Source organism: Taeniopygia guttata, chromosome 4A, assembly GCF_048771995.1.
Source record: "Taeniopygia guttata chromosome 4A, bTaeGut7.mat, whole genome shotgun sequence".
Classification (NCBI taxonomy): domain Eukaryota; kingdom Metazoa; phylum Chordata; class Aves; order Passeriformes; family Estrildidae; genus Taeniopygia; species Taeniopygia guttata.
The window spans coordinates 18,124,769-18,149,791 of record NC_133029.1 but is presented as its reverse complement, the minus strand read 5'-3'; the positions used below and the strand labels follow the sequence as shown (position 1 = coordinate 18,149,791).

Genomic DNA, 25,023 nt, shown 5'->3' with positions numbered 1-25,023 from the left:
GCGGAATGCTGGCAGCCTCAGCAGGCCGGCGTGAGGCAACAGGCGGGGGAAGGCAGACAGCGCTGCGGGCGGCAGCGGGGCCGGGCCCGCCGGAGCTCCGGCAGCCCCCGGGGCCGCGCCCGGGCCGCGCCCGCGCTCCGCGGGACCTCGGCGGGGCTCAGAACTACGACTCCCAGCGGCCTCCGCGGCCCCTCCCGGCCGGCGCGGCCCGCTCTGATTGGCTGTCGATCCGTCCCGCGCAGCGGGAGGCGCGTTGGCCCCGCCCACCCTGCCGCCCCCCCAATCCCCATTGCAGGAGGAAGGCGGGGCGCGCGGGGCGCGGAGGCGCGCGATTGGCCGAGGGGCGGGAGGGGGCGTGGCGGGGGCGGGGCCTGGCTGCCCTGCCCGGCGGCGGGAGGGAGGGAGCGGCTGCGGCGGGCGCGGGGCCGCCATGAGGTACCGGGGCAGAGCGCGGAGCCGGGCGGCTCGGGCCGGGCCGGGGGCAGCGGGCTGGGGCCGGGAGCCCCGGCACTGGCGGGCTGGCTGGGCGCGTGGCGAACAGCACAGCGGCGGAGACGAGGAGGACGTGTCGGTGGGGCGGAGGGTGGGGCTGGAGAGATCCCGCACGGCCGGGGAGGTGGGCTGGGACCCGCTGTGAGGTGACAGGTGACACGGCGGTCCCTGTTGTAGGGTGACAGGTGAGGAAGGAGACCCATCTATGGGGTGACAGGTGAGGAAGGGGACCCATTTATGGGGTGACAGGTGAGCTGGGGGACCCCGCTGTGGGGTGACAGGTGAGGAAGGGACCCCACTATAGGGTGATAGGTGAGCTAGAGGCGGGGGGACTCTGCTATAGGGTGGCAGGTGAGCTGGGGGTCCCTGTTGTAGGGTCACAGGGGAGCTGGGGGTCCCTGTTGTGGGGTCACAGGGGAGCTGGGGGTCCCTGTTGTGGGGTCACAGGGGAGCTGGGGGTCCCTGTTCTGGGGTCACAGGGGAGCTGGGGGTCCCTGTTGTGCGGTCACAGGTGAGCTGGGGGTCCCTGTTGTGGGGTCACAGGGGAGCTGGGGGTCCCTGTTGTAGGGTCACAGGGGAGCTGGGGGTCTCGGCTGTGGGGTGACACTTAGGCTTGAGGGCGCTGCCGTGGGGTGGCACTGGAGGCTGAGAGGGCACAGGAAAGCCCCTGCACAGCTGGGCAGGTGGGCTGGGGGTCCCTGCTGCAGGGTGACACGACCTGGGGGTCCCTGCCGGGGGTGGCTCTGGAAGCTGAGCGCAGTGGGGATCATTTGGGGTTGGGTTTGGGCACGGAGGGGCCTGGCTGGGGCTGCCAGGGCAGCGTGAGGAGCAGCCAGGGAGCAGGGTGGGGTGTGGAGGCTGCTTTGGGAGGGCGAGCCTTTCTGCCCTCTCAAGCGTAGCCGGTGTAGCCTCTTCTCCTCTCCGTGCGCCTTGGCACGGAGGAGCCCAGCATCGCTGGGATCCGCTGAGCCGCTGGCACGGCGGCTACGTGATGCTGGCACAGTCAGCATCCTCCTGCGCGCCGTCACTGGGGCTGTGATCCCCGACCCGTGCCTGTGCCACCCTCAGCCCGTCCAGGCCGTGCCACCTCCCGGAGTGGGACCCCCGGGTCCCCGCGGGCTCCGTTTCTCCCGGCACGATTTCCTCCTGTGGCAGCAGTGACGGGAGCGGGGGCGGAGATGGGGGGAGCCTGGGGGAGACACAAATGTGCGACTGCAGCATCCTCACTCCCATGGCTGCATCCCCCGCGCCTCCTCACGGTTGCCTTAGCAACCTCCTATCGATGGGGTATTTATAGAGGATGGGAAGCGGAGCGGGGGGATCGGGAATGGGTGGGCGTCTGCTAGGTCAGCCTCCAGCTTCAGGCTTCTCTCGGCTTGCGTGGGGGCAGGAGGGATGCTGCTCCCCTTGGCGTCAGCGTGTGCGCTGCTCCAGCTTTTCCTGCTCGCTGGAGCCAGGGGAGGTGGCCAGGAATTTGCATGTGGAAATAAAAATAAGCATCTGGGACGTCTGCCCTTCTCACCGGCCTTGCTCGTGCTCGGAGGCTTGTGTGCACCTCCCTGATTGTGGCACCGGGTGCATTGACACAGATACATGGAAGAAAGTAAAAGAGTGTAAATTAAATTAAACAGCATTCAATTTGTTGCCTGATGTGTGATGTGAGAATATCCTTCTTTCTGTGTCTTTGTTCTCCTGTCCATCAGAGGGGGAGAATGCCCCTAACAAGGAGGGTTTGTGTGGAAACTGTGGCATGCTCTCTGTGCTGTGCTTTCTTTTATCCTGGGGCTTTGGGTCTCTTTGTAAAAACTGATGACAGCAGAAGTGGGTCAGGTGGTCCCTGCTCAGAGCCTGTGGGGGAATTCATGGATCCAGAGGCCTCTCACATCCTCCAGAAGGGCTCAGAGAAGCAGGACTGGGCTGTGGGGTGCTGGAGGCAGCAGACCTCTCCCGTGTACTTCTGGTGCTCTGCTGCTTTCCCTCGCTCTTGCTTCAACTCCAGAATGAGGTTTGCAATCTGAGCTTCCCAAACTCAAACTTGGGAAGAAGCTGCTTTCTCTCTCTGGACACAGCTCCAGGCCTGCATGCCCTCTTGCCACGTTACGGTGTAGGAGCCTTGGAAAGCACAGCAAAGCTGATGTTGGCAGGGAGAGGTGCTCTGTTTACTGGAAGGTGGCTGTTGTGAGGTGTGCTGGTGTGCAGCATCAGCCCTTCTGTGTGCCTGCCTTTTATGTGAAAGGAGAACTGTGTTTCCAGCCCTGCTGACCCTGTGAACAGCTCTGTGCTGTCCCTGACCTCACTCCAGCACAGCAGATCCAAGTGCTTTTGGAATAAGTGGATATCTAAAGCCCTGGGCCTGAGACCAGCATGTGGTCCCGCAGTTCCTGCTGTTTCTAACCATGCTTGCTCCTTCATCTGCAATAAATTCCTGCAGGAGCTGGGGCAGTCCTGTCCCCTCTGTCTCCTGACAGAGGTGTCACAGCAAGTGTTACACACAGCAATAGTCAGCTCAGGGGCATTGAGCACAGGGAGAAGAAAAAGCATGGAAAACAAGCAGTTATCCTCCGCTTCTGCAGGGCTTTGTTGAACTTCTGTTGTGTTTAGTTTAGTTTTGTTTTGAAGCACAAAGAGTGCTTGTCTGGCTGGAGAGCTGTTGTCCTGGCTGTGCAGGCAGCTCTGTCACTCTTGCTGCTGCCCTTAGCTTGGCCCAACAACCAGATTGTGGGTAGGAGTTGCAGAAGTGAGAACTGGCACGTCTGTGAAGTTGCTCTAAAATAAGATGATTGCTTCACCTGTATCCATCACTCTCTTGTGGAGGGGAAGAGCACCAGGCTGCTCCCAGCAGTCTCTGACATGCAGGTCATCCTGTCTGCTGGTGAGAAATGGGGTCTACCCTTCATCCAGTTTTTCCCTTCCCGCTTCGCTGGTCTGCAAGGGCCCTGCTTCTCCATGGGACCTGCCCCAGCACTCTGGGAGCTGAGGGTGCCCTGAGCCCCTCCAGGCAGGTGAAGAGCAGGGAGGCAGCTGGAATCCTTGGCTGTCTGCAGGGGCACTGCTGGGCTGGGATCTGTCGTGGCTCCAGCGCTCAGCAGCATGCTTTCTGCATGAGTCTGATCTGGGGAACAGGGGTTTGTGCTTTGAAACTGGGCTGGAAATGGAAGCTGTCAGTGACTCTCCTGTTTTCTTCCCTGCAGGTAGGCAGGAGCCCCCCTTGGCCGAGTGAGGCAGCATGGCAAGTAAGTGCTCCCCAGGCAAGACGGAGAGGTGCTGGTGGTGTTGGAGGAGAGAAGGGGATGTTTGACAGCCTCCTCTCAAGAAAGGGGTGCCTGTGCATTTTGGGGGATGTTGCTCTCTGTGGGGAGCAGCTGTCATTGGCTTTTGGCCCTGGTGAGGTCTGAGATCCGGCCTGACTTGTGCTTCTCTCTCCCCTCTGCAAGGTGGGAGTGGAGAGGAGGTGCTGAAGGTCTGACCTCTCCGGGAGTACCCGGGGGCTGCAGCCTTTCTGCCTCTGTGTGGTGCTTGCTGTGCAGGACGGGCCTCCCCAGGGCTCTCTGGGCTGCTTGTCTGCGCTGACATCTCTCATCAACAGTGCTCCTGGTGCCCATGGCTGGCACCCTGGCAGTGCCCACCTGGGGCCACAGTGCCCTGTGTGGCTGGCTGGTGGCACTGGGCTCTGTGTTCTGTGGAAGCTGCCGAGCTCAGCTCCGCCCTGAGCTCGCTGTGGCACACCCAGAGCAGTGCTGGGCCAGCACTAAAGATGGGCTGAGCCTGGTGAGGCTGTAGAGAGCTGTGTGGTCTGTCCAGAGCTGGGCTCAAGCCTCTCTCCTGGCTCTCCTGGGCAGCCTGCACGGAGGCTGCGTGCCCCGGTGTGATGGGAGCTGAGGAGGACGGCAGTAGTGAAGGGGAGATGGAGAGATCTGTCTGGGATCTCGGGATTTGCTCGGAGTGTCACCAGAGCCAGCTGTGAAGGTGGAGGCAGTGGCCACGCTGGGGAGCAGGAGGACCCCAGGGATGACAGGTATGCCTTCTTTCTTTATCTGTGCTGTGCTTGGTGCGGGAGGGAGCAGAGATCTTCAGGCAGTGTTTTTAAAAGGCTGCTTTAATCTTCAGTTAATGGGGAGGGTGCCCAGCTGGCTCCCTGTCTTCCTCCACTGCTGCCTTTTTTCCTTCCCAGACCTCAGATGCTGGCTCACCAGCATGTCCTGGTGGTAGAGGGTGTCCCCTGTGGTGACAGTGTCTCCTTCATGGTGACCCTGATGTGCAGGGGGGGATGTGGTGATGGGCAGATTCTCCACCACACGCTCCCTGCCATCCCTGGCTGTCCCCCTGCAGGCACAGCCACAGTCCTTCCCCAGAGAAGCAGCCCCAGGGTGCCCCCCAAGCAGGGCAGCTGAGACATGGGGTGGTGTCCTCCGGGGGCCAGCAGCACCCCAGGAAACCCGGCAGGGATGAGGTGAGCCCAGCCCTTGCTCCTGCTTCCCCTGCCTAAAAGCTCTGACCTTTCCTGAGCACCGGTTCTCCAGCTGGTGTGGGGAGGCTTGGAGAGGCACAGGGGATCAGCACTGAGGCTGCTGGGCACTGGCAGGTCCCCTCACCCGTGGTCTGGGGACAGGACCTGCTTGGCTAACTGCCCTTCATATCAGCTGGGGATCCAGTAGAGATGAGGGGCTCCTTTCCTGAGGGCCAGTGGTTTTCCTGCTCTGGTCCTGAGCCATGTTGGGAGCTCTTTGCACTTTCAAGGGGAGGGAGCAGTGACTGAGTTTCTGCTCTTCTGCCATTTTTATGTCCCTGAAGGAAATTGCATGTGGGGAAAAACACACACCTCTGTCACAGCATGCTTGCAGTTGGGACAGTGCTTTTGATACCTGCCTGCCTGTGTGTCTGTTTTTATTTCCTACCTTAGTGGCCAGCTCAGCATGGCAAAGCAGGGAACGGGTCCAGTGACTGCTTTCTGCAGGGATGGAAAACCCTGACAGTGAGAACTGCAGCCAAGCTTGTTGCTCTAAGATGTGCTGAGGAAGTTGAAATCCGAGTCTCAGGCTCAAGTGCCAAGGAGGGGAGAGTTTATACCACAGCCTGATCAAGGTGGGAGGCAAAGGAGGTGAGGCCAGACTTCTCCAGCAAAGTGCGGGACGTTTGCAGAATGAATGTTGTCTTTGTAAAATTTCATCTCCTTCTGGAAAGGCTCAAGACAAGGTCAGCCTGCCAGCCTGTTCCCTCTCCAGCCAGGATAGCCCTCCTCAACTGTGAAAGCCAAGGCAAGCTGATCCCTGCCCTTCTGCAAGATGCCTTCTGTGCCTCTTGAAAATGCTTTTTCGGTTGTCCTTGTAAAAAAAAAAATGGTTTGCATAATAAAGTCGATTCTGAGGGAAGATCTGTGACTCACATCATTCATGCTGCTCTTCATTCACACCTCAGTGGCTCAGCCCTCTGCAAACTCTCAGAGAAGCAAGGCATTAATAAATCACAAGGGGAAAATGCACCTACACAACACAAAAGCAGCTCAGTGCCTCCAAGCCCAGGCTGGTGTAGCACAGTAGTAGTTGTTTATTACACCATGATCTTGTCCCTGTTGATATTTCCAAATACTCACAAATACCTTGCTGTATTGTTTCAGCAGCAGGATACATGGAAGGTAAAGCAGAAGGAAACTTGCCTTTCTCCCTGGCAAAAGGTTCCTAAGGAAAGAAGTTGGTGGCTTTTCACTGACTGTTTTGCTTGTGGAGCCAGTATTTTGTTAGCACCAAGCTGGTCAGCTGGGAGATTCTCTCCCCCTTTGATGCTGCTGCTCTATGAATGGGTTCACCTTGTTGATCCAGTGGAAGACTGAGCCTGAGGGTGAAGGAGGTAAATAGGTTCCTGTGGATCACCCAGCTGAACTGATTCATCTTCCCAAGGGAAGCAGCAGGGTTTTGTGGCTTGGTCGAAGAGCTGGAACCAGCCTGTAGCTGAGTGTATTGCACTGCATTGTGGAAACACTCATTCATGAAATGCGTGTTTGGATCCTGGAAGGATCATGTTTTGTGTGAAGTTTCTGCCCTCTGAGCAAACAGCTTCTTTTCCTCCTGTGCTGCTGCAGGTCCTGGCAGGTGCTTGCCTCCTGCACCCCACGGAGGTGTCCCTCCTGCAGGGTGTCGGGAGGGGCTTTGATGTCTCTCGTGCAGGCAGGAAGGTGCTGTTCCTGCTCCATCTGGCTTCAGGACTGCATGTGCTGTGGGAAGACTTGAGGAGTCTCCCAGGCTTTGGGAGCAGAGGAGAGTTTGTGAGCCTCTGCATCAAAACACAGTGGGGATGAGAATGTGATGCTGTGGGAGGAGAGGCTGCTCAGGCCCCTGACTCATATCCCCCTGTGCTGTCCCTATGTTTTGGGGATGTTTGCCCTTGTTGTTCTGGGCCTGGGAGAAGACAGTGGTTTCTCTGGGGCCTGAACAGAGTCCTTGATGCCACCTGAGCTTGCATGACCCCTGAGCAGCTGGCAGCAGCTTCCAGCAGTCTGTTGAACTGTGGGCTGTGAGTCCCTCTTGGTGCTCACCCCGTGTCCTGGCAGAGCTCTGTGTCCCAGCCCTGTGGGGTCTTGCTCTTCTGGTGGGATCTCCTTTGCCCTGCAGCAAAGGGGCAGAAAGATTAAATCCATCAGGAGCAGAAGGTTGGAAACAAATACTTTTGGAGCCTTTTGTCTCTTCCTCACTTGCCCTGTGTGGCTGCAACTGCCGCTTCTGATGTCTCTAGCACCTCAGGCCTGACAGGAGGGCTCCTGGTGCCATCTGTCTCTGGGCAGACCCCAAGAGTCCTGTGCCCCTCTGGCTGTCCTACCTGCTGTCCTATGTGATTGCTGCCCTGGGGTTTTGGTGTTGGGGATGCATGTGGCATCAGGGAGCTGGGTCAGAAAGCTTGGCTGGGCAGAGGCCAGGTATGGGGCTGTCCCTGCTCAGAATGTCTCTGCCTTGTGTGTTGCAGTGTTCTTGGGAGCCAGGAATGCCCACTCGCTCCTGAAACGCTTTCCCAGAGCCAATGGCTTCCTGGAGGAGATCCGGCAGGGCACCATCGAGCGGGAGTGCATCGAGGAGGTCTGCAGCTATGAGGAGGTCAAGGAGGTGTTTGAGAACAAGGAGAAGACGGTGCGTTTGTCCTGCGCCGCTCCCCAGTGCATGTGGGAGGGCTCACTCCTCAGCAGGCTGGAGACAGAGGGAAAGCACGAGGGGACAGCCTCTCCTCTTCCCTTTGTCCTCTTCTGCCTGCAGGCAGCATGTTGTGGCTTCACTTCTTAGCATGGCTTTCCCTTCCCAGGCAATGGCCTCACCTTGCTTTTGCCAGGACTCCCTGCCCACAGCTGCAGGTTGAGGCGCTCCCATGGCACATGTGGCAAATCTGTGCTGTTGTCCATGGTTCTCTAGGTGGGGCTTGCTGTGGAATAAATTTTTCCCTGCTTGCTGTGGGATATTGAGGCATGTTCCCAGGTCCTTCTGTGTTGGCTCCCACAGTGCCTCAGGAATGGGGGACATCCAAAATGCTGTCCCTTTTGTTGGCCTGGGCAGGGCGGTGATTATTGCTGGTGGTGGTTGGGGTCCCTCTCCCAGCTGCAACACGTGATGGTTGTTTCTCTGTTCCAGATGGAGTTCTGGAAAGGCTACACCAGCTCTGTGTACTCTGTCAAGGACCCCGGGCACGGCACGGAGCGCTCTGACGCTATGTACGTGGTGGTGCCCCTCTTGGGAGTGGCTCTTCTCATAGTCATCGCCCTCTTCATCATCTGGAGGTGCCAGCTGCAAAAGGCCACGCGCCACCGCCCTTCCTATGCCCAGAACCGTTACCTGGCCAGCCGGACGGGCCGCAGCCTCCCCAGGGTCATGGTGTACCGGGAGCGGTCGCAGAGCCAAGGGGAGACCCAGTGCCAGCGGGAAGCCAGCAGCCGGGGGGCTGGGGATGCCAGAGCCGGGGGCACCCCCCAGCCGGACGGCACCCTGTGCCCGCCAGAGCATTCTGTGTCCGTCCTCTCCAGACTGTCCAGTGCCACGCCCCCGCCTTCCTACGAGGAGGTGATGGGCCACCCGGAGAGCAGCAGCAGCGGCGAGGAGACCAGCGTCTCCTACAGTGACCCTCCGCCCAAGTACGAAGAGATCGTGGCCACGGCCCCTGCCGCGGGCAAATAGCGGCTCTGCCTCCCTCCTGCCTCCTCACACACTCACACTCACCCAGCCGCCCTCCCTTCGCCGTGCCTGGGACCCCCTTCAGGTGTTCGCCAGGCCCCCATCTCACCTGTACAATCTGGTGCCATCACACAATAGCCTTACCCTCCTAACCAAAAACAGCTGTCCCCAGGTGGGTGAGGCAGGGCTGTGGGATGGCTCTGGAGCCAGCCAGCCATGTCCTGCCCTCACTCCCCACTCACGTAAGTGCTGTAGCAGCCAGAGCCGAGCAGCAGCTTGTTCCTGGCTCAATGTGGGGGTCACCCCATGGTGCATTTGATTTCCTCACCTCCCCCTCAAACAGACATGACATTTCCCATGATTAGAGCAGCCTTGCTGCCTCCCTGGGCTGCTGCTCGGCCTCACCCCATGTTCTCACTGGGCCCTGTTCTACTGCTCAGGGCTCTGATTAGGTGATGGAGATGCAGGATTGGTGTGGCAAATTTTCGTCCATCCCTGCAGTTGGTGGGGCCAGCTCTGTGGGGAGATGGTGCTTCCCCCATGTGGATTTGTTGCCAAGTGGGAGTGGGGAGCCTGGTCCACACTGTGGTGTTTGTAGTGGTATTTGCTGTGTGGAGATCAGGGAGGGGCAGCTAGAAGGTGCTCTCTGATCTCCTAGATCTCTTTGGAAAGGGAGAAAGGGCTTGTGGTGGTCTTGTACTTGAGGTAAGTGACTTTGGAGTAGCAGAGCCTTTTCCTGATGTTCTCTGCGTTCCCCCTGTGGGTGCTGAGCAGCTGGAGGCCTGGATGCTGCAGAGCTGGCCAAGGGGGTCTTCTCTGACCCCGAGCCGAATGTGGTCTCGTGGCTTTAAGTGATGGGGATTCAGCTCTCTCCTGGAGCGTGGCCTATCTGGTGTCTGCCCCAGAGGTGGGAGCCTGCAGACAGGCCAAACCTCCCCTCTCCCTACCCTAAACCTCTCTGCCCTGCCTGGCTCCTCTCTTTGGGGCTCTTTGTCTTCCAGAGCAGGTTCAGTGGAATGCGAGACCCCGCTCTGCCCGTCACCTCTGGGCTGGGCTGTGTTTGGTGTCCAGGGCTGTGGCATGGAACTCCTGCTGACAGGGGTGGGAGCCACAAGACCACAGACCATGCCTTGAGGTCAGGAGCGGGGCCAAGCCTGCTCGCGTGGTTGTGTTGCCAGGGCAGGGCAGAGCCAGGTGCTTTGCTGTGGGATCAGTGTCCCCTTTCCCTGTAGGGTCCAGGCAACGGGGCTGTCCTTCCCCAGTCATGTCTGATGGATTAATACAAGGGTTGTCCTCCAACCCCCCAGAAGCTCCCAGCACTGCCACCACCCGGTGTTCACCCAGCACCAGCCTCTCCACCAGCACCAAAAGGCTATTGTTCATCCATCAGTGGCCTGCATCCCGCCCGGCCCCAGTGATGCCCTTGCAGCTGCTGCCCTCAGCCCAGAGCTGAGGCTTGCCCAGCGTGGCTGCTCGTGGGGCAGGACATGCTGGCACCTCGTCTGTCCCCTGCCCAGCCTTAGCAGGTCGGGGTTATGGGGAGAGCTGACAGGGAGTGTCAGGGCCAGAGCTAGAGAACACTGGAGGGAAACACAAGGGTGCTCCGCATCCTCTGTCTTTGATGCTCGGTCATTATCCCTGCAGTTTGTATTCTGTAAGACTTGGTATATTTCTGTGCAAAAACAAAAAGGTATTTATTAAAAAACCCTCACGGTCTGAGCGGCACAGGGTGGCTTTTTCCCACAAAGGGTGTTGTGGGGGACAGTGACACCACTAACCCCTGCCACGGCTGCTGGGCCGATCCCAGTGAGGACGGGACTGTTTGGGAGTGAAGCCCACACATCCAACTGGAGCCCCGAACTCCAGCTGGCCGTGTGGTGACCCTCTGAGAAACCTGGCCGGGTGTCCTGCGAGCCCTGAGCTGCCGGCAGGAGAGATGCAGAGAGGTTTTCTGAGGGGACTGAGGTGCATAGGTTGTCCTGCCGTCCTCTATGCGCTCCTAAACCCCTTAGATAATCCCCTTTAAATAGCAAGACTAGGGCTGCGGGGGATTTATTTTAAGTCTTTTCAAACCCAGATTTTACGGTCAGGTCTCGGGCCCTGTCCCCATTCAGAAGTGTTTAAACCTGCCTTTAATCCCCAAGGGCTCATTTATCGCTGCGGAGGGCAGAGATTAGCTCCGGCACAGGGCGGCCCGGGGCTGTGCCGGCCCGGGGGCTGCGGGCACTGCGGGCAGCGGGCTCTGCCCGGCCATGGGGACACGGGGAAGGTCCTGGTGTGCGTCTGCCCCCGGCGACAGCAATCCCTGCCTTGTGACCCGCGGCTGAGCAGGGCGGGGACAGGAGGGCTCCCGGCGGAGGTGCCACCAGGACGCGTCCCATCGCGTTAATCACCGGCTGCGGCTTTAAGCGAGGAGGGACCGGCTGGACACCGGGGGCTGGGCTCATTACCGGGGGGCCGGGCTGGATACCGGGGGCTGGGCTCATTACCGAGGGGGCCGGGCTGGATACCGGGGCCCGGGCTGGACACCGGGGGCCGGGCTCATTACCGAGGGCCGGGCTCATTACCAGAGGCTGGGTTCATTACCGGGGGGCCAGGCTCATTACTAGAGGCTGGGTTCATTACCGGGGGCCGGGCTCATTCCCGGGGGGCCGGGCTCATTACCGGGGCCGGGCCCATTCCCGGGGGGCCGGGCTCATTCCCGGGGGGCCGGTCCATTCCCAGGGGGCCGGGCACATTCCCGGGGGGCCGGGCCCATTACCGGGGGTCGGGCTCATTACCGGGGGGCCGGGCTCATTCCCGGGGCCGGGCTCATTCCCGGGGGGCCGGGCCCATTCCCGGGGGGCCGGGCTCATTACCGGGGCCGGGCATATTCCCGGGGTCGGGCTCATTACCGGGGCCGGGCTCATTACCGGGGGCCGAGCTCATTCCCGGGGGGCCGGGCTCATTCCAGGGGGGCCGGGCTCATTCCAGGGGCCGGGCTCATTCCCGGGGGGCCGGGCCCATTCCCGGGGCCGGGCTCATTCCCGGGGCCGGGCACATTCCCTGGGGGCCGGGCTCATTACCGAGGGCCGGGCTCATTACCAGAGGCTGGGTTCATTACCGGGGGGCCAGGCTCATTACTAGAGGCTGGGTTCATTACCGGGGGCCGGGCTCATTCCCGGGGGGCCGGGCTCATTACCGGGGCCGGGCCCATTCCCGGGGGGCCGGGCTCATTCCCGGGGGGCCGGTCCATTCCCAGGGGGCCGGGCACATTCCCGGGGGGCCGGGCCCATTACCGGGGGTCGGGCTCATTACCGGGGGGCCGGGCTCATTCCCGGGGCCGGGCTCATTCCCGGGGGGCCGGGCCCATTCCCGGGGGGCCGGGCTCATTACCGGGGCCGGGCATATTCCCGGGGTCGGGCTCATTACCGGGGCCGGGCTCATTACCGGGGGCCGAGCTCATTCCCGGGGGGCCGGGCTCATTCCAGGGGGGCCGGGCTCATTCCAGGGGCCGGGCTCATTCCCGGGGGGCCGGGCCCATTCCCGGGGCCGGGCTCATTCCCGGGGCCGGGCACATTCCCTGGGGGCCGGGCTCATTCCCGGGGGGCCGGGCTCATTCCCGGGGGGCCGGGCCCATTCCCGGGGCCGGGCCCATTCCCTGGGGGCCGGGCACATTCCCTGGGGGCCGGGCCCATTCCCGGGGGGCCGGGCTCATTACCGGGGCCCGGGCTGCCCCCGCCGGCACCGCCCCGTCCCGGCCGCGGGCGCGGCTGTTTACGGTTCCGCCGAGTTGCGTCGGTCAGCGATCCACAGTAAGTGCCGGTGCCCGGCCCCGCGGTGTCCCGCTGCCCTTCGCACGGCCGTACCGGGGCCTGCGGCGGCCGGAGCCCCGGGCAGGGCCGGCTGTGCCCACCGGGAGGGCGCGGGGCCGCTGTGCCTGCCCCGGCCGGTCCCTGCCGTGTGCCCGGAGCCGTCCCGAGGCCGCGGCTCACCCCGGGCGGGTGGGGAGGGGAGGGGAACCCCCCGAGCCGCAGCGCAGGGCTGGCGCACACCCACCGCCCCACCGCCCCACCGCCCCACCGCCCCACAGCCCCACAGCCCCACAGCTCCACCGCCCCACAGCCCCACCGGCCCCACAGCCCCACCGCCCCACAGCCGAACGGGGTGTGCTGGGCCCCGCCTGCCTCCTTCGGGCTGTCCCGGCCTGGGGAGGGACAGGGACAGGGAGCTCGTGGAGTTTCCCTCCCCAGGACAGCTTTTCGTGCCTTGCGGGACTTAGAGCTGCTCTGGTTTAGCGAGCCGGAAATTCCCTGTCACTGCAAATCCAAGGAGGAGTGCCAAAGCAGAGGCTGAGCCTCTCCAGGCGAGTGGGGAGTGCTTGGCAAGAGCTCCAAAAAGCCCTAAAGAAAGTTAAAGGAGGAAATCCAGCCACTTAAGCATTTTGTTCTTACGAATTTTGACAGCTGATTTTTTTTTTTCGTTTCTTAATAGCTTAGTCTCAGAGCCTGCTTCTCATCCCCTCCCATCCCTCTGTTCCTTGGGAGCTGCAGTGGTTTCACAGGTGATTAGAAAATGAAGAGATCTGCCCTCTCCAGATTTCCTGTTATTAATATTTGCTGGTTTCCCAGAGAACAGGCTGGGAATGTAACACAGGGTGTTGGCTCCTCTGAAGCACCAGAAATGTGAAGGAGAAACCTGGTGCTCCCCATGCCTGTGCACCCTGGCTGGGGGTCTGATGCAGGCTTCTCCTGTGGGACTGACACATTTTGGAACCATCCCAGGAATTACTGTCCTGTTTCTGAGTGGGGGGTGTCTGCAAAAATCCACTTTCTTTGTGCTGTTGGGAGAAGCAGGAGTGTGTGTGTGATGAGAGCCATGGGCTGGGCAGGGTGGGGGGGATGGTGTGGGGCCCCCACAGTGCCTCCAGGACAGCCCCAGTGCAGGGACAGGGCTGCAGTGTCGGCAAGGCTGCAAGCAGGGAGTCACCAGTGCTGATGCTGGGCAAATCCTGCTGTAATTAAAAGGTTTTTAATGACAGAGGAGGAGGGAGCAGCACGAGGTGAGTGATCACTGCAAGTGCTGGTTATGGCAGGTGCACAGCTGGTTCTGCCACCCTCCTGGACCTGGAGTGTGTCAAGGCCTGGCAGCTGCAGGGGCCAGGTCCTGTGATCCTTCCCCGGGGATTTCCTTCTCCTCGACCCTGGGTGACATCCTTAAGGGTTGCAGGGGGCTTGGGACGGTGAGGGGGTCCAAAGTGCCCTGAGGAGCAGCAGTGAGGGGTGAGGGGCAGCCCTGGCTGCTGCTGGCCCCTCTGACAGTGGGGATTTTTTCTAGAAGCAAAGAAAAAACCAACCACCACCCTCTTGGCCTTGGCAGGGTCCCTGCTTTGGGATGCAGGACGTTTGGCCCCATCTTTGCCAGACCTTGCTGTCCTGAGGCAGTGGCTCTGCCTCTGTGGGCTGTCCAAAAAACCCCGGGCATAGTGTTCAGTTCATCTGGCACTTTTTGGGCACAGTGAGATCAAAAGGTGCCAGCAAGGAGGGTGCGGGGTGCTGTGCATACATGTTTGGAGTGCCTGGCAGCCCTGGGATTAGGCTGGGGTCTTCCAGCCTCAGCACCTCTTGCTTGTTGGGATTTTCTCCTCATTGCAGCTTTTTGGGAAAGAATAGAGTGCATATGCTGGGAGCCAGGAACGTGACTTTTGGGGCTCCTCTCCCAAAAGTGTACGTTGAATGCCCTCTGCTTGTGTGGCTCAATGAAAGTCTTGGGACACTGTGGCCCAGAGCACTTCTCAAAACCCTGGGACCTGGCAAAAGGGAAACGGAGGCACAGGGACAGTGTGTGTCCTGAGAGCTGCAAAGCCCCAGATCATGTCCATGTCCCATTGTAGGAAATGGGTTTATAGAAAATTCTTAAAGCTCACTGTGATAGCACCTAGTGTTAAAAAAAAAAAAAAAAATCAAGAGAAAACATAGAGAAAAAAATATTTACCCATCAGACAAGAAACACAGTGTATTGTAACTAAGAAATAGGTAACTTCTGATTACAGCAGCATAAATTATAACATCTGTATTGTCTCACCCTTCACATAAGACTAAAAATAGAATAAAGTTTCTAAAATGCCTCTCAGTTGCCCCATCTCTAAGTAAAAAAAAATAATAAAAAAAATATATATAATGTGACATGCCATGTCCTGGTCCTGCTGTCAGCTGCTCCCGGGAGCAGTGAGAGCTGGGGGCTGTGTCCCTCCTTGGTGCTGCTCCCCATCTGGAGGAAAGCCAAGCTGGGGGCTCTGCTCCAAGCTGAGGAAGGGGATGTGTGCTTTTCCTCCCCTCTGCTCAGGGCAAAGGCCATGCTTGGCTGGATCGTGGGGGGAATGGGGCATGGCCCTGGGGACACTGCAGTGGGTGTGTGTGGAGAGAAACTGAGCACCAAAGCCTTTCCTGTGGTAATCTGGAAGCCCATCACCAAAAAAGTCCATTTTGCTTTTAGAAAACCTAATTTTTCCTCAAAGGTATATATGAACACAAAAATACGATCCCAGACCTCCAAAAAGTGTTACTTCTGGGTGGAAAATACTTTTTTCACTAGTTTTTAGGGTACACTGAGCTGTGTGCTGAGCCCTACCCTTGCTGTCAGTTGAGGCAGTGGGTGCTAAGCTCATACATGGCTCCCAGGACACCTTCAGCCTTGTCCCTGCCAGCTGGGCACTGTGGGACATCCCCTTTTCCCAGACAATCTTGCAGTGCCTGTCTTTTGGGTTGTTTCTGCCTGTATGTTAGCTGTCCAAAGCATGTTGTGCTTCCCTGTACAGATGCAAGAAGAGCTGCCCCTGTTGTCACTTTTGGAAGTGCTGCTGCTCCTGTTGCCACTTTGCAGCTTTCTTTCCCTCTGTGTGAAACCCCAGGACACGTGAGGACACCTGCAAAGGTGTGTTGCAGCAGACCTCTCAGGGGTAGAAATGAGCCAAGACACGGCCTCTCATTTAACAGCATGAAATAGCTCCTGGTTTATTCTCCTTTACAGCTTAGCCATCCTGACTGACTACAGCAAACTCCTGCTGTTGGCTTCTCTGACACACTGACTGCTGGAATATCACTGCAAGTATTTCCTTGCTTCCTCTGACCACAGGTTTTTACCTGGCTCCACTATGACTGCAGGCTCCAACTCCATCAGACCCAGACTGATCTCACAGCAGATCTCCTGCAGCAGCTCTCTTCCTTGTTGTGTTCTTCTTTGTGTCTCTCTGGATTGTTCTGTCTTCCTCAGGGCTCCTCTACCTCCTCAAGGTCTTCTTCCTCTATGCTCTCCCTGACCAGCCAACCCATCCCTTTTATCACCCTTGTCTTTATTAGTCACAGCTGTGACCCACTCAGGGCAAGGCTGTTCTTCTTCTTTGGTGATTAGTACAGCTGTGACTTACCAGGGGTGAAGTCCCTTGTAATCCCTTCTTCTTCCCCTCCAGATGTGGCCTCTTTGGGGGCTGGACCTGAGCCGGGTGCGCTGTGACCTGCACTTCACAGAGGCCATCAACCAAAGGATGCAGGTGCCCAGCAGGCTGAAGGTGGCAGAGAGCTGCAGCCCTGGGGACAGGAAGCCAGTGACAGAGGATGTCCCTGCCTCATTTCGGATGCACATCCCTGAGAGGATTTCTCTGGCAGGTAAAGCCCTGGGTTGTCTTTTGGGGTGGGGCATAACATCCGAGGGAGTAGAACCCCTTTATAATCCCCCTTTTGTTTGCTTTGCTAGAGGAGAGGATGGGGGCAGATAATGCAGGCACTTCTCTTCAGGAATGTAGGGCAGGATGGTGGATGGCTTGGGAAGAGGTGGGCAAAGGTCACCAAAAGAAGTCTGGAGGGGCCTTAATTCCAACAGGTGAGGAGCAAAATATGGAGGCATTTCCCTCCATGTCTCTTGCAGTTCCCTCTTGGCCTTTGGCAGGGTCCCTGCTTTGGGATGCAGGATGTTTGGCCCCATCTTTGCCAGACCTTGCTGTCCTGAGGCAGTGGCTCTGCCTCTGTGGGCTGTCCAAAAAACCCCGGGCACAGTGTTCAGTTCATCTGGCACTAAACACAGGCTTGACTCTCCGCAGGGTGCATCTCTCATCCCTCTCCTGAGGCCATTCAGGTTGGCTTAATTCTTCTCTCTCTCCTTTCTGTAGAGATATCAGACACCAGTTTGAGGCCAGTCCTGTTGACCCAGCCAAGGATGGTCCCCTCTGTTGTGGTGCAGGTGTCCCCAGACCCCTCTGGGGACCTCCCTGTCCTGCCCTCAGCCAGCAGAGCCGGCGCCCAGCGACGCAAGCGAGCGGTACCGTGCGGGCAGGGACGGGGTGCCTGGGGTGGGGAGTGGGAGCAACCCCAATTTGGGCTTCTCCAGATAGCTGCTGTCACCCCAAGCCAGGATGCATCTTCCAGGAGGTCCTAGGAGTGAGGGGTAGGGATGGTGGGCTCTCTTTCTGACCCAGAAGCAGTGCACACCTGTGTGCTGGCACCTTGATCCAGCCACATCTCCTGCTGCATTTCGTGGGCAGGGGGTGGGCTAAGGTAGGTGCAGTCCCACCACTGGCTGCTGCTACTGCTTTTTAAGTCCTTTTTCAACATGTTTTTCTTCTTGAAGTATGAAGCAGAGCTGGTTCATCACAGCAGTGTAAAGGGTTCTGGGGTCAGAGCCAAAAGCAGATTTTAACCTTGTGTGAGACTCTTTCAAAGAGAGGTCCCAAGCATGGGCAGGCAAAGACTTGATTTGGCTGCTGGAGCTGCTTTTCTGCCTCCTCAAGTGCTTTAACCTCCCTGAAATTTGAGAGCTGACCCTGGACGGGTTCGGTTGGGGGTTTTTGGTCTGGCTGGAGTTCAGATGAGCAGGCTCGTGCTGGGGACCTCTGCCTGCTCTGAGCATGTCTCCCCACCTGCAGCAGCACCAGCCACCAGGCTGGGGCTCCTCTGGAGCTCCCAGCACTGAGTGCTCTCCCCGTGCTGCCCCTGGCCCTGCACAGGGCACCAGGCTGGGCTCAGCTCTGTGCTAACGTGGTTGTGTCTGATTCCCACAGGGCCATCACAGCAGCAGGTCACGGAGGGACAGGACCCCCAGTGACAGTGCCCAGCTGGCCTTGCACAGTCCAGGACAGCACCAGGAGGGGTGAGCATGGGCCCAGAGTCACCCAGGGTGGGTGGGGAGCAGCATCTCCTCTCACTGGGCTCTTTTGAAGCTCTCTGGTGTGGGTGTCCTGGGAGGGGCATGGGGGACCCAAATCAGAGCAGTGCAGTGCCTGGCAGGTCCTGCTCATCCACAGCAGGAATGTGGTCTTTGGTGCCAGAGATGTTTGTGCTGGGCAGCTCTGAATGCAGCTGTGTTGTTCCCCAGGCCTCTGCTCATGGCCTTGGGCTCCAGAGTCTCTGCAGTGGGGAAGTTGTCTCTGAGCTGGTCCTGGGGCAGGAACTGCTGTCCCACTCGAAGTCCAGAGCTGCCCTGGGCGGCAGGAGAGCAGCATGGCACACAGCCGTGCTTGGCTTTGGAGGAATGAGGGGTGCCCCTGAGCCTGGGGGCTGCTGGAGAGGGTTCTCCCTCTCTGATGCCATCGGGCTCTGGGTGCCAGTGCCATTGCCCAGAGATGCTTGGAGCTGCTGAAGGGGTGAGGGGCAGTGCCCAGTGCCAGGCTATGCCCTGTTGTGCGAGACCAGGGAGTGACAGGCGTGATTCTGTGTGCACCCAGGCCAGGCTCGTGTCCCCTGCCTGCTCCCAGTGCCCCACTCCCCCTCTTCACAGAGGCAGGCAGGATCTACTCCATGCAGAACATCTTCCAGACCATGTACCTGCTGGGCCAGGTGCTCTTCCAGCGTGTCCAGGACTCTCTGCGAGACCCGGCGCTGTCCAGGTGACTTGTCCTGAGCAGCTCTGCCCCTCTGCAAGGGCTGGCCTGGGGCACAGCCAGGCACGAGCTCTGTAAGCTCTGGGCTGCAGGATGCTCCTGCATGGCTGCCTTGACTTCCTTTCTCACCTGTGCTGTGTGCCAGCTCTGGGGGCCAGGCCTTGGTGCCCCTCACTAACCAGCCAGGCTCGAGTCTGCTGCTCAGCTTAACACCAGTCCCCCGGGCCCCTGAGTGACCCAGGGCTGCTGTGGCACTGCTGGGGGGCTGCTGCTAAGCAAGGACTAACTTTTCTGTGTTCTTTCATGGCGTGTTGGAGAGGGGTGTGTGAAGGGAATCAAAACCCAGAGCAGATGGCCTGACCAGGTGCTGTCCCTGAGACAGCCTCTCCTGTAGGCTCCCAGCACCTTTGGCTGTGTCTTGGTCACTCTTAATGAGCCTTTCCATGAACTGGCTGCACTCATCCCACAGCCAGTGCCCCTGGCCAGGGTGTGGTGTCCCTTTGTGCTCCTCGGAGCAGCTGTGCAGTGGCCTCAGTCCCTCCAGATGTGCTGGAGGAACCATCTCCACCACCCTTATCTGTGGACTGCAGTACATTCTCTTTTCTCAAAGACATCCTTGCAGCCTTAAGGTGTCCCCACTGCTCTGAGGCTGCTGAGCACCTGGAGGAACATCTAAATACTCCTCATTCACCTTGAGCAAAGGCTCCAGGCAGAAAGGGAGGAGAACCAGCATCCACCATCACATCCATCATCGGTGGCACATCCTGCCTTCTCTCCCCAGCTGTCTGCTGCTTGCTGAGGATCCAAAGTGATGGCTCTGCTCTTAAACTGGAGGCTGAGGCTGTCTTCAAACATAATTTTCATTTCTTAATGACCAAGAGATCTGGTTAGTGGCTATAAAAGACCTTCTTGCTCCTCCCTGCGGCAGGGGAGGACATTCAGGCCCTGGTAGCCTGCAGAGCTGCTGTAATGCTGTGGGGTGACTCTAGGGCTTCTCCCAGGCCTTGATCTTCTTTTGAAACCAGCCACCCTCAAACACCTCTTCTTAGTACTTTACATCCCTTCAGATGCAGACATCCCTTCAATATGACAGCTTTGTACCCCTGTGCAACAATAAAAAACCCAAAAAGACTGTGCTGACTTGTTTGTCCTGAAATTTCAGTGAAGTCTGGTCTCAGACAGAGCCTAGAATATCTGGATGACAGTGACCTCTTGAAGGGTATGAGTCACCAGAAGGCAATTTCTAGTCTCTACTTTAAAGGGTGTCTACCTGTATCAACTGGGATTTTGAGTGAAAAGCTGCAGGATGTGTCCTTTTTTCATGGTTCTCTACTGGGGAAAATTGCATTTTCTTTCTGTCGTGGCTGTCATTTTACACTGCAGCTCCATTTTGTGGAGGTATTATCTCACAAATGGAGTTTCAGACAGGGATTCAGTGAATCTCCATGCTCTTCTGGCTTGTCTTCAGCGAGATCAGCATGTTGCAAACAGGGATAAACACCCTCTCCTCCCCAGGGTCTCCAAGGAGTGGGGTTAGGAGCTTGTTAACCCCTAGGGGATCAGCCCATGAGTGAGTTATTGGTGTGAACAGGGGAGTTTTGGTTACAGAACAGCTGATTTTGGACTAGCCTATGATGACAGGAATTGGTGTTTTTCTCACTGTGGATCTGCTTTATTTGGTGACTCAGGGTGTGTACCCTGCAGCGAGGCTGTGCCTCCAGGACTGCCCCTGAGATCAGTGGTCTGCTGCTGCCTCTGCCAGTGCAGCAGCTCATTCCAGTGGAGGCCCCTGTGTTTCCAGGGAGGGAAGCAAGTGGTGAACATTTGGGTTGCTTGTTTATGTTTCAAATTGCAGGTAAAATTTGCTACAAGAGCAAAAAATGGTATCTCCCTGCAGCTGATGGCAGCTTCCTCACCTGCTGATGTAAACAGGATCACCCCTCCATTTCAGCGCTGTCCTGTGACACCTGCTTACCTGGCTGGCTCTAAAGAGGTTTTATCCAGCCCTCAGTGAATTCCTGGGACTACAGAGAATGGATGCTTAGTACATATGTTTTCTCTCTGTTGCATCTCAAAAGAAATACAAGCATGAGTTTCCTGTTACCTGGCGCGTGCTGTCTGTGTGTCCTGGTCCCTTTGGGTGCCAATGTGCATGCTGGGGTTAAGGAGGGATGAGTGGGTGCTGTGCGGGTGCTGTTTGCTTTCTCCTGGTGCAGCACGGCCTGGGGACACACTCCCTGCATGGCTCAGCTCCCCATGGCAGCGCTGCATTTGTGGGGGGACAGCTGCACCCCACCAGCAGTTCTGGTCCATCTGCATCTCTGCTTTCCTTTCCCAGCTCCCAGGTGCCCATCCCAGCCGCAGAGAGCGCCTTGGAGGAGGCCGGGGTGCCGGAGGTGGCAGCCATGAGACGGCAGGTGAGAGGGCGTGAAGGGCTCCAGGTGTTTTTTGGGAGAGCCACAGGGGATGGGCAGGAGGCTGCAGGGGGCAGCTGCTCAGTCCTGGTGGGCTGGTGCTGTCAGACTGTTCGCTCGAACCAGTGCAGTGCCCCACATTGGGCGCCACTTGCAGCTTCTGGGGGTCACTTGCGGCTGTCCCCCGTCCCTCCCTGGGCCCCCAGGACCCCTTTGGCTCGCTGTCCCCTCAGGGGACCGGGGTTTGCCACTGTCCCGCTGCTCTGGGCTCACCAGGCAGCAGCTGGGTTTGCACGGTCTGAGCGGCGGTGCGCCTCGGTCGCCGCAAGGAATCGGGATAAAGAGATGAAGAGAGGTCAATTGTGTGCAGTCCAGAGAGATTGTATTGCCTGAACGGTTGCAGGGACAAAAGACCCTGGGCTACTGCCCAGTTACAGTTTTATACAGCAAAATTAAGAGATAAGGTCTAAACAATAGAGACAGTGTCCAGCACGGGCACATCAGAACCACCCCAGGGGTCAGGTCCAATGGGAACTGCTCAGGGGTGGGGAAAAAGGGGTTTACAGCAAAATGCTGAAGTGAAACTCTCCTGAAACAATGGGGCATACAGAAATGTATCTTTTCCTCAGTTTCCCATTCCCAAGGCCTTTCTAAAACCCTTCCTCCACACCACCACACCGGTGCGGTAGCAGCAGCCGGGGTGCTGGAGGTGGCAGCCGTGAGAAGGCAGGTGAGAGGGGGTGAAGGGCTGCAGGTATTGCTGGGAAAGCCACAGGGGATGGGCAGGAGGCTGCAGGGGGCAGCTGCTCAGTCCTGGTGCTGTCAGGCTGGTCCTGCCTTAAGGACAGGATGTACATGTGTGTTGATCCATCGAGCTCCTACCCTGAGGGGCTGCAGGACCCAGCCAGACCCCTCTGGTGGCAGTCAGAGGGGCTCAGATGCTCTCTGATGGGAAGAATCTTTTCCTGAAGCATCTGCTGCAGGCCTGAGGTGCTGCTGCCACTCCTCCCACAAAAAGGCAGCTGCTGCTTTAGACAAGGAGGGTCTGAAGGAACAGCAGCTCCCATCTGTGCATCCCTTGCTGTGCTGGGCTCTGGGGTGCTGACAGTGCCCCCCTGCTTCCCTTGCAGCTGGCCAGGATCTCGGGGAGGCTGCGCCTGCTGGAGGAGCAGTGCCACGCCTGGAGACAGAAGGAGGCCCTGCTGTACTCCGTGATGATCTCTGCTTGCCTCATCAACACGTGGCTCTGGCTCAGAAGATGACGGCCTGTGCCCAACCTCCCCTGCTCACCCTGGCAGGGTGGCTGAGGGCAGGGACAGGAGCATTTCTCATGGACTTGCCAGCAGGGAAACTTTTTTCTTGACTAGGACTGCTTTTTGCACTGTGGGCCCTCAAGAATCTGTGTCCTTCAGGCCTTGGTGACAGTGAAGGTGCGAGAAGCTGCGGTGAAGAGCTGAGGTCTTCTAAGAGCCTGGTGGCTGACACAGGAGGTGTCTGTTCTGTGCAGTTGCCCTTGGGCTGCCAGGGGCGATGCAAACCTGAGGAGCTGGGTGTTGGTGGGTGTGGGGTCCTGTCACAGCCACAGCCTGTGGTGGGCCTGGTCCCCACCTTGGAGATCTCAACTCTGACCCCATAAAAGTTCTCAGCCAGCTGCTGTGGTCTATTCCTCACCTTCTGTAGAGTGACTGAGTATTTCTAAACTTCTGCTGGGTTTTCTTTTCTTCCTTGTGCAACTGCTGTTTGGGGGGAGGTGGTGCTGCTAGGCCTCCTGTGCCAGAGCCCCTCTTCCAGGAGTGGAGCTGGAGGGGCCAGGAGCTCCCATCCCTGCAGGCACAGCTGGTTTGGATGTTCAGATCCAAAGTGACTGCAAGAGCCTTGCTGACATCTGGGCTTGGCTCTTTCCCAGAGAGCTTTACGTGGGAAACCTCCCCCTGGTGACTCTCTGGATTATAAAACCTCATATCAACAGTGATAGTACCAAACAGTTAGGGAAAATAGATATTTGTTAGGCTCCCCGTGGCACAGGGGAGTGGAGGAGTGTCTCTCCCAGGTCTTGCTGCCAAGCTGCAACTTCAGTGATGATGCAAGAACATGGGTGAGGGAAAATCCTGACCCAGATGCTCTTTAGCTGTGAACAATCTCAGTTTAACAGCTTTTTCTGTTTGTTTCCTTCTCCAGAGTTTAGTAACATTTGATTCTGAGGTGACTTTGAGATGTTTTTGGTGGTTCATCCAGCACATCTGCTGTGGTTATGCATGCAGGCCCTGGGGGCAGGTTTGGCAAGGCTTAACAGGACCTCTCTGTGTCACCTATACCTAATTATAGCTGGATCTACATGTCATCCAGATGTCCCAATAGCTTATTTACAGACACCAGTGCTCGGGTGTTTTCTGCTTGACACCGCATCAAGCGTCCGTGACTGAAATCTGGCAGCTGGATGGTGACTAATAAATAACTGTCCCAAAGTAATTGCAGGTCTGAACCTGAGGCTGAGTGCTGAGCTGAGGAGAGTGCTGGCATGTATGGCAGGCCAGGGCCAGGGTGCTGTGGTGGGCTCGGTGTGCTGTGCTGTGGCAGGGTGGATGTGCAGGATGCGTGGCTCCTGTGACTTGTGGTCAGGGTCACCAGAGGACCTTGCACACCTGTTATGTATAAGGGGGTGTGAGTCGGGCCAGGAAATGAGGTAAATTGTCTGTTTTCTCTCCTTTGAGAGGTGGTAATGTGTTTTGGAGGAAGCTTGTGTTTGGGGTTTATTTTAGGATGACTTTGGGAAGGCACACCACCTTCAAATTGTGGCTTGGAGGTGTTTGGAGGAGAGGTGGTCCAGCTGGACGTGTTCTCATGGCTGGTAACTGGCAGGTTGTGGTAGGTATGACTTCTATGTAAGGCATAAATGCTGGTGTAAATCTGGAAACACTGACCTCAAAATGCGTATTTTAATAAACTCTGTGTGTTCTGGACGTGTTTCTTTTCTGTGGAGTCTGATCCTGATGCCCCAGTAAGTGGGAAGGGGTAAGGTTTATTCCCTTGGCAGCAGGACTGTGCCTGCTCGTGGGTGTCTCAGCCCCAGCTGCCCTGGCTGAGGGAGAATCTTGAGTAGAAAAGCTTCTGGTTAATGTTGTCCCTGTTGGAGTGATGCTTTTATTTCCTTTTTTCTCTTCCTTGCCTCCTCCTGCTGGCTGCTTTGTCCCAAGGCAGGACACGTGGCAGGGCTGGGTGTCCCCAAGGGCCACTGCCACAACGACGTGCGCAGCAAATAAAGTGTTTTGTGCACAATGGTGCTCGAGGGAGCAGCTCCTGGAGTTCCCATGTTCCTTTTGGAGGCAGCTGCAGGCAGGAAGCAAAAAGAGAGTTGGAAGGGGGGCACGCTGCTGCCAGTGCTCCTGGTGAGCTGTCACCTGGAGTCTGTGCTCTGGGGACAGGAGCAGGGTGACGTCCTGTGCTCCTGGGTGCTGGCCCAGGGACCACAGCCCCAGCCAAGGCTGAGAAATTCTGTTTGTTCCTTTGGACTCCCTGCTGCATGGGTGCTCAGTGAGATTAGAACGAGTGGAATTTAAGGCTTTGAAGGGGAAAGTGAAAGGTAAACCTTTGATAGCAGAGATAAAAGAGACTCCTGGTGCCGGTGTTTTCAGATCAACCCTGCACAAGGTGCAGGACTCCGTGTGCCTGTTGGGGATGGATCCAGCCTCAGCCACTGCAAATGGTTGCATCCTGGAGGGAGAGGAGAAAACTGACCTCTTCCTTATTGCCTTGGGGATGCAGATTTTTTGCTAACTGGGCATTAGAATGATTTTTTGAGCAAAATAAGAGGGCAGAAATTGATGAAAGGTGCATTTCATGATCACCTTCAAAGTCTGCAGCTCTCTTTGATGGGACTCCAGAGCATCGCTTTTGGTCCCCTGCTCTGCCAAGCAGGAGAAGAGGTAAGTGGATGTGAGGGTGTTAAAATGTGTCTACTTTTTCCAGTTTTCCATCCCAGCAGTAGCTGTGGCACGGCTTCTGAAGCAGGAAATAATCACCCTCTTTGCTCTTGCCCAGGGCAGGGGTTGGGAGGGGAGCAGGAGCAGAACCCTGGGAGCAGTCCTGGCACTGCAGTCCCCTGGCGTGGCAGGGCCTGAGCACC

The 25,023-nt window shown here is 57.9% G+C and overlaps 2 protein-coding genes across 5 annotated transcripts; both read left to right on the top strand.

The window, feature by feature from the left end:
* Positions 1 to 312: 312 nt before the first annotated feature.
* Positions 313 to 10,352, top strand: PRRG3 (proline rich and Gla domain 3). Of its 4 annotated transcripts, none has more exons than XM_041716237.2 (4): positions 313 to 435; positions 3,684 to 3,725; positions 7,447 to 7,607; positions 8,100 to 10,352. In XM_041716237.2, the coding sequence occupies exons 2-4, from the start codon at positions 3,719 to 3,721 to the stop codon at positions 8,637 to 8,639; spliced, it is 708 nt and encodes a 235-aa protein (XP_041572171.2). In that variant the 5' UTR covers positions 313 to 435; positions 3,684 to 3,718; the 3' UTR covers positions 8,640 to 10,352. The 4 variants fall into 4 exon arrangements, with proteins under 4 accessions (XP_041572171.2, XP_072785369.1, XP_072785367.1 ...); XM_072929268.1 differs by lacking the exon at positions 313 to 435 and adding an exon at positions 538 to 677; XM_072929266.1 differs by lacking the exon at positions 313 to 435 and adding an exon at positions 691 to 709.
* Positions 10,353 to 12,244: 1,892 nt separating this feature from the next.
* LOC100225216 (cyclic nucleotide gated channel subunit alpha 2) lies at positions 12,245 to 23,860 on the top strand. The gene is made up of 7 exons (XM_030272323.4): positions 12,245 to 12,430; positions 16,084 to 16,279; positions 16,780 to 16,928; positions 17,668 to 17,756; positions 18,331 to 18,492; positions 20,825 to 20,903; positions 22,031 to 23,860. Exons 2-7 carry the CDS (start codon positions 16,084 to 16,086, stop codon positions 22,160 to 22,162), a joined length of 807 nt encoding a protein of 268 aa, XP_030128183.4. The 5' UTR covers positions 12,245 to 12,430; the 3' UTR covers positions 22,163 to 23,860.
* The last annotated feature ends 1,163 nt before the right edge of the window (positions 23,861 to 25,023 follow it).

Bases quoted from the DNA above. Each gene is read 5' to 3' on its own strand.
- PRRG3 (XM_041716237.2), top strand. The intron at 7,608-8,099 runs GTGCGTTTGTCC...TCTCTGTTCCAG, and splicing joins TTGAGAACAAGGAGAAGACG to ATGGAGTTCTGGAAAGGCTA.
- LOC100225216 (XM_030272323.4), top strand. From the start codon at position 16,084: ATGTGGCCTCTTTGGGGGCTGGACCTGAGCCGGGTGCGCTGTGACCTG. The intron at 17,757-18,330 runs GTGAGCATGGGC...GTGTGCACCCAG, and splicing joins CCAGGACAGCACCAGGAGGG to GCCAGGCTCGTGTCCCCTGC. The intron at 18,493-20,824 runs GTGACTTGTCCT...TTCCTTTCCCAG, and splicing joins CGAGACCCGGCGCTGTCCAG to CTCCCAGGTGCCCATCCCAG.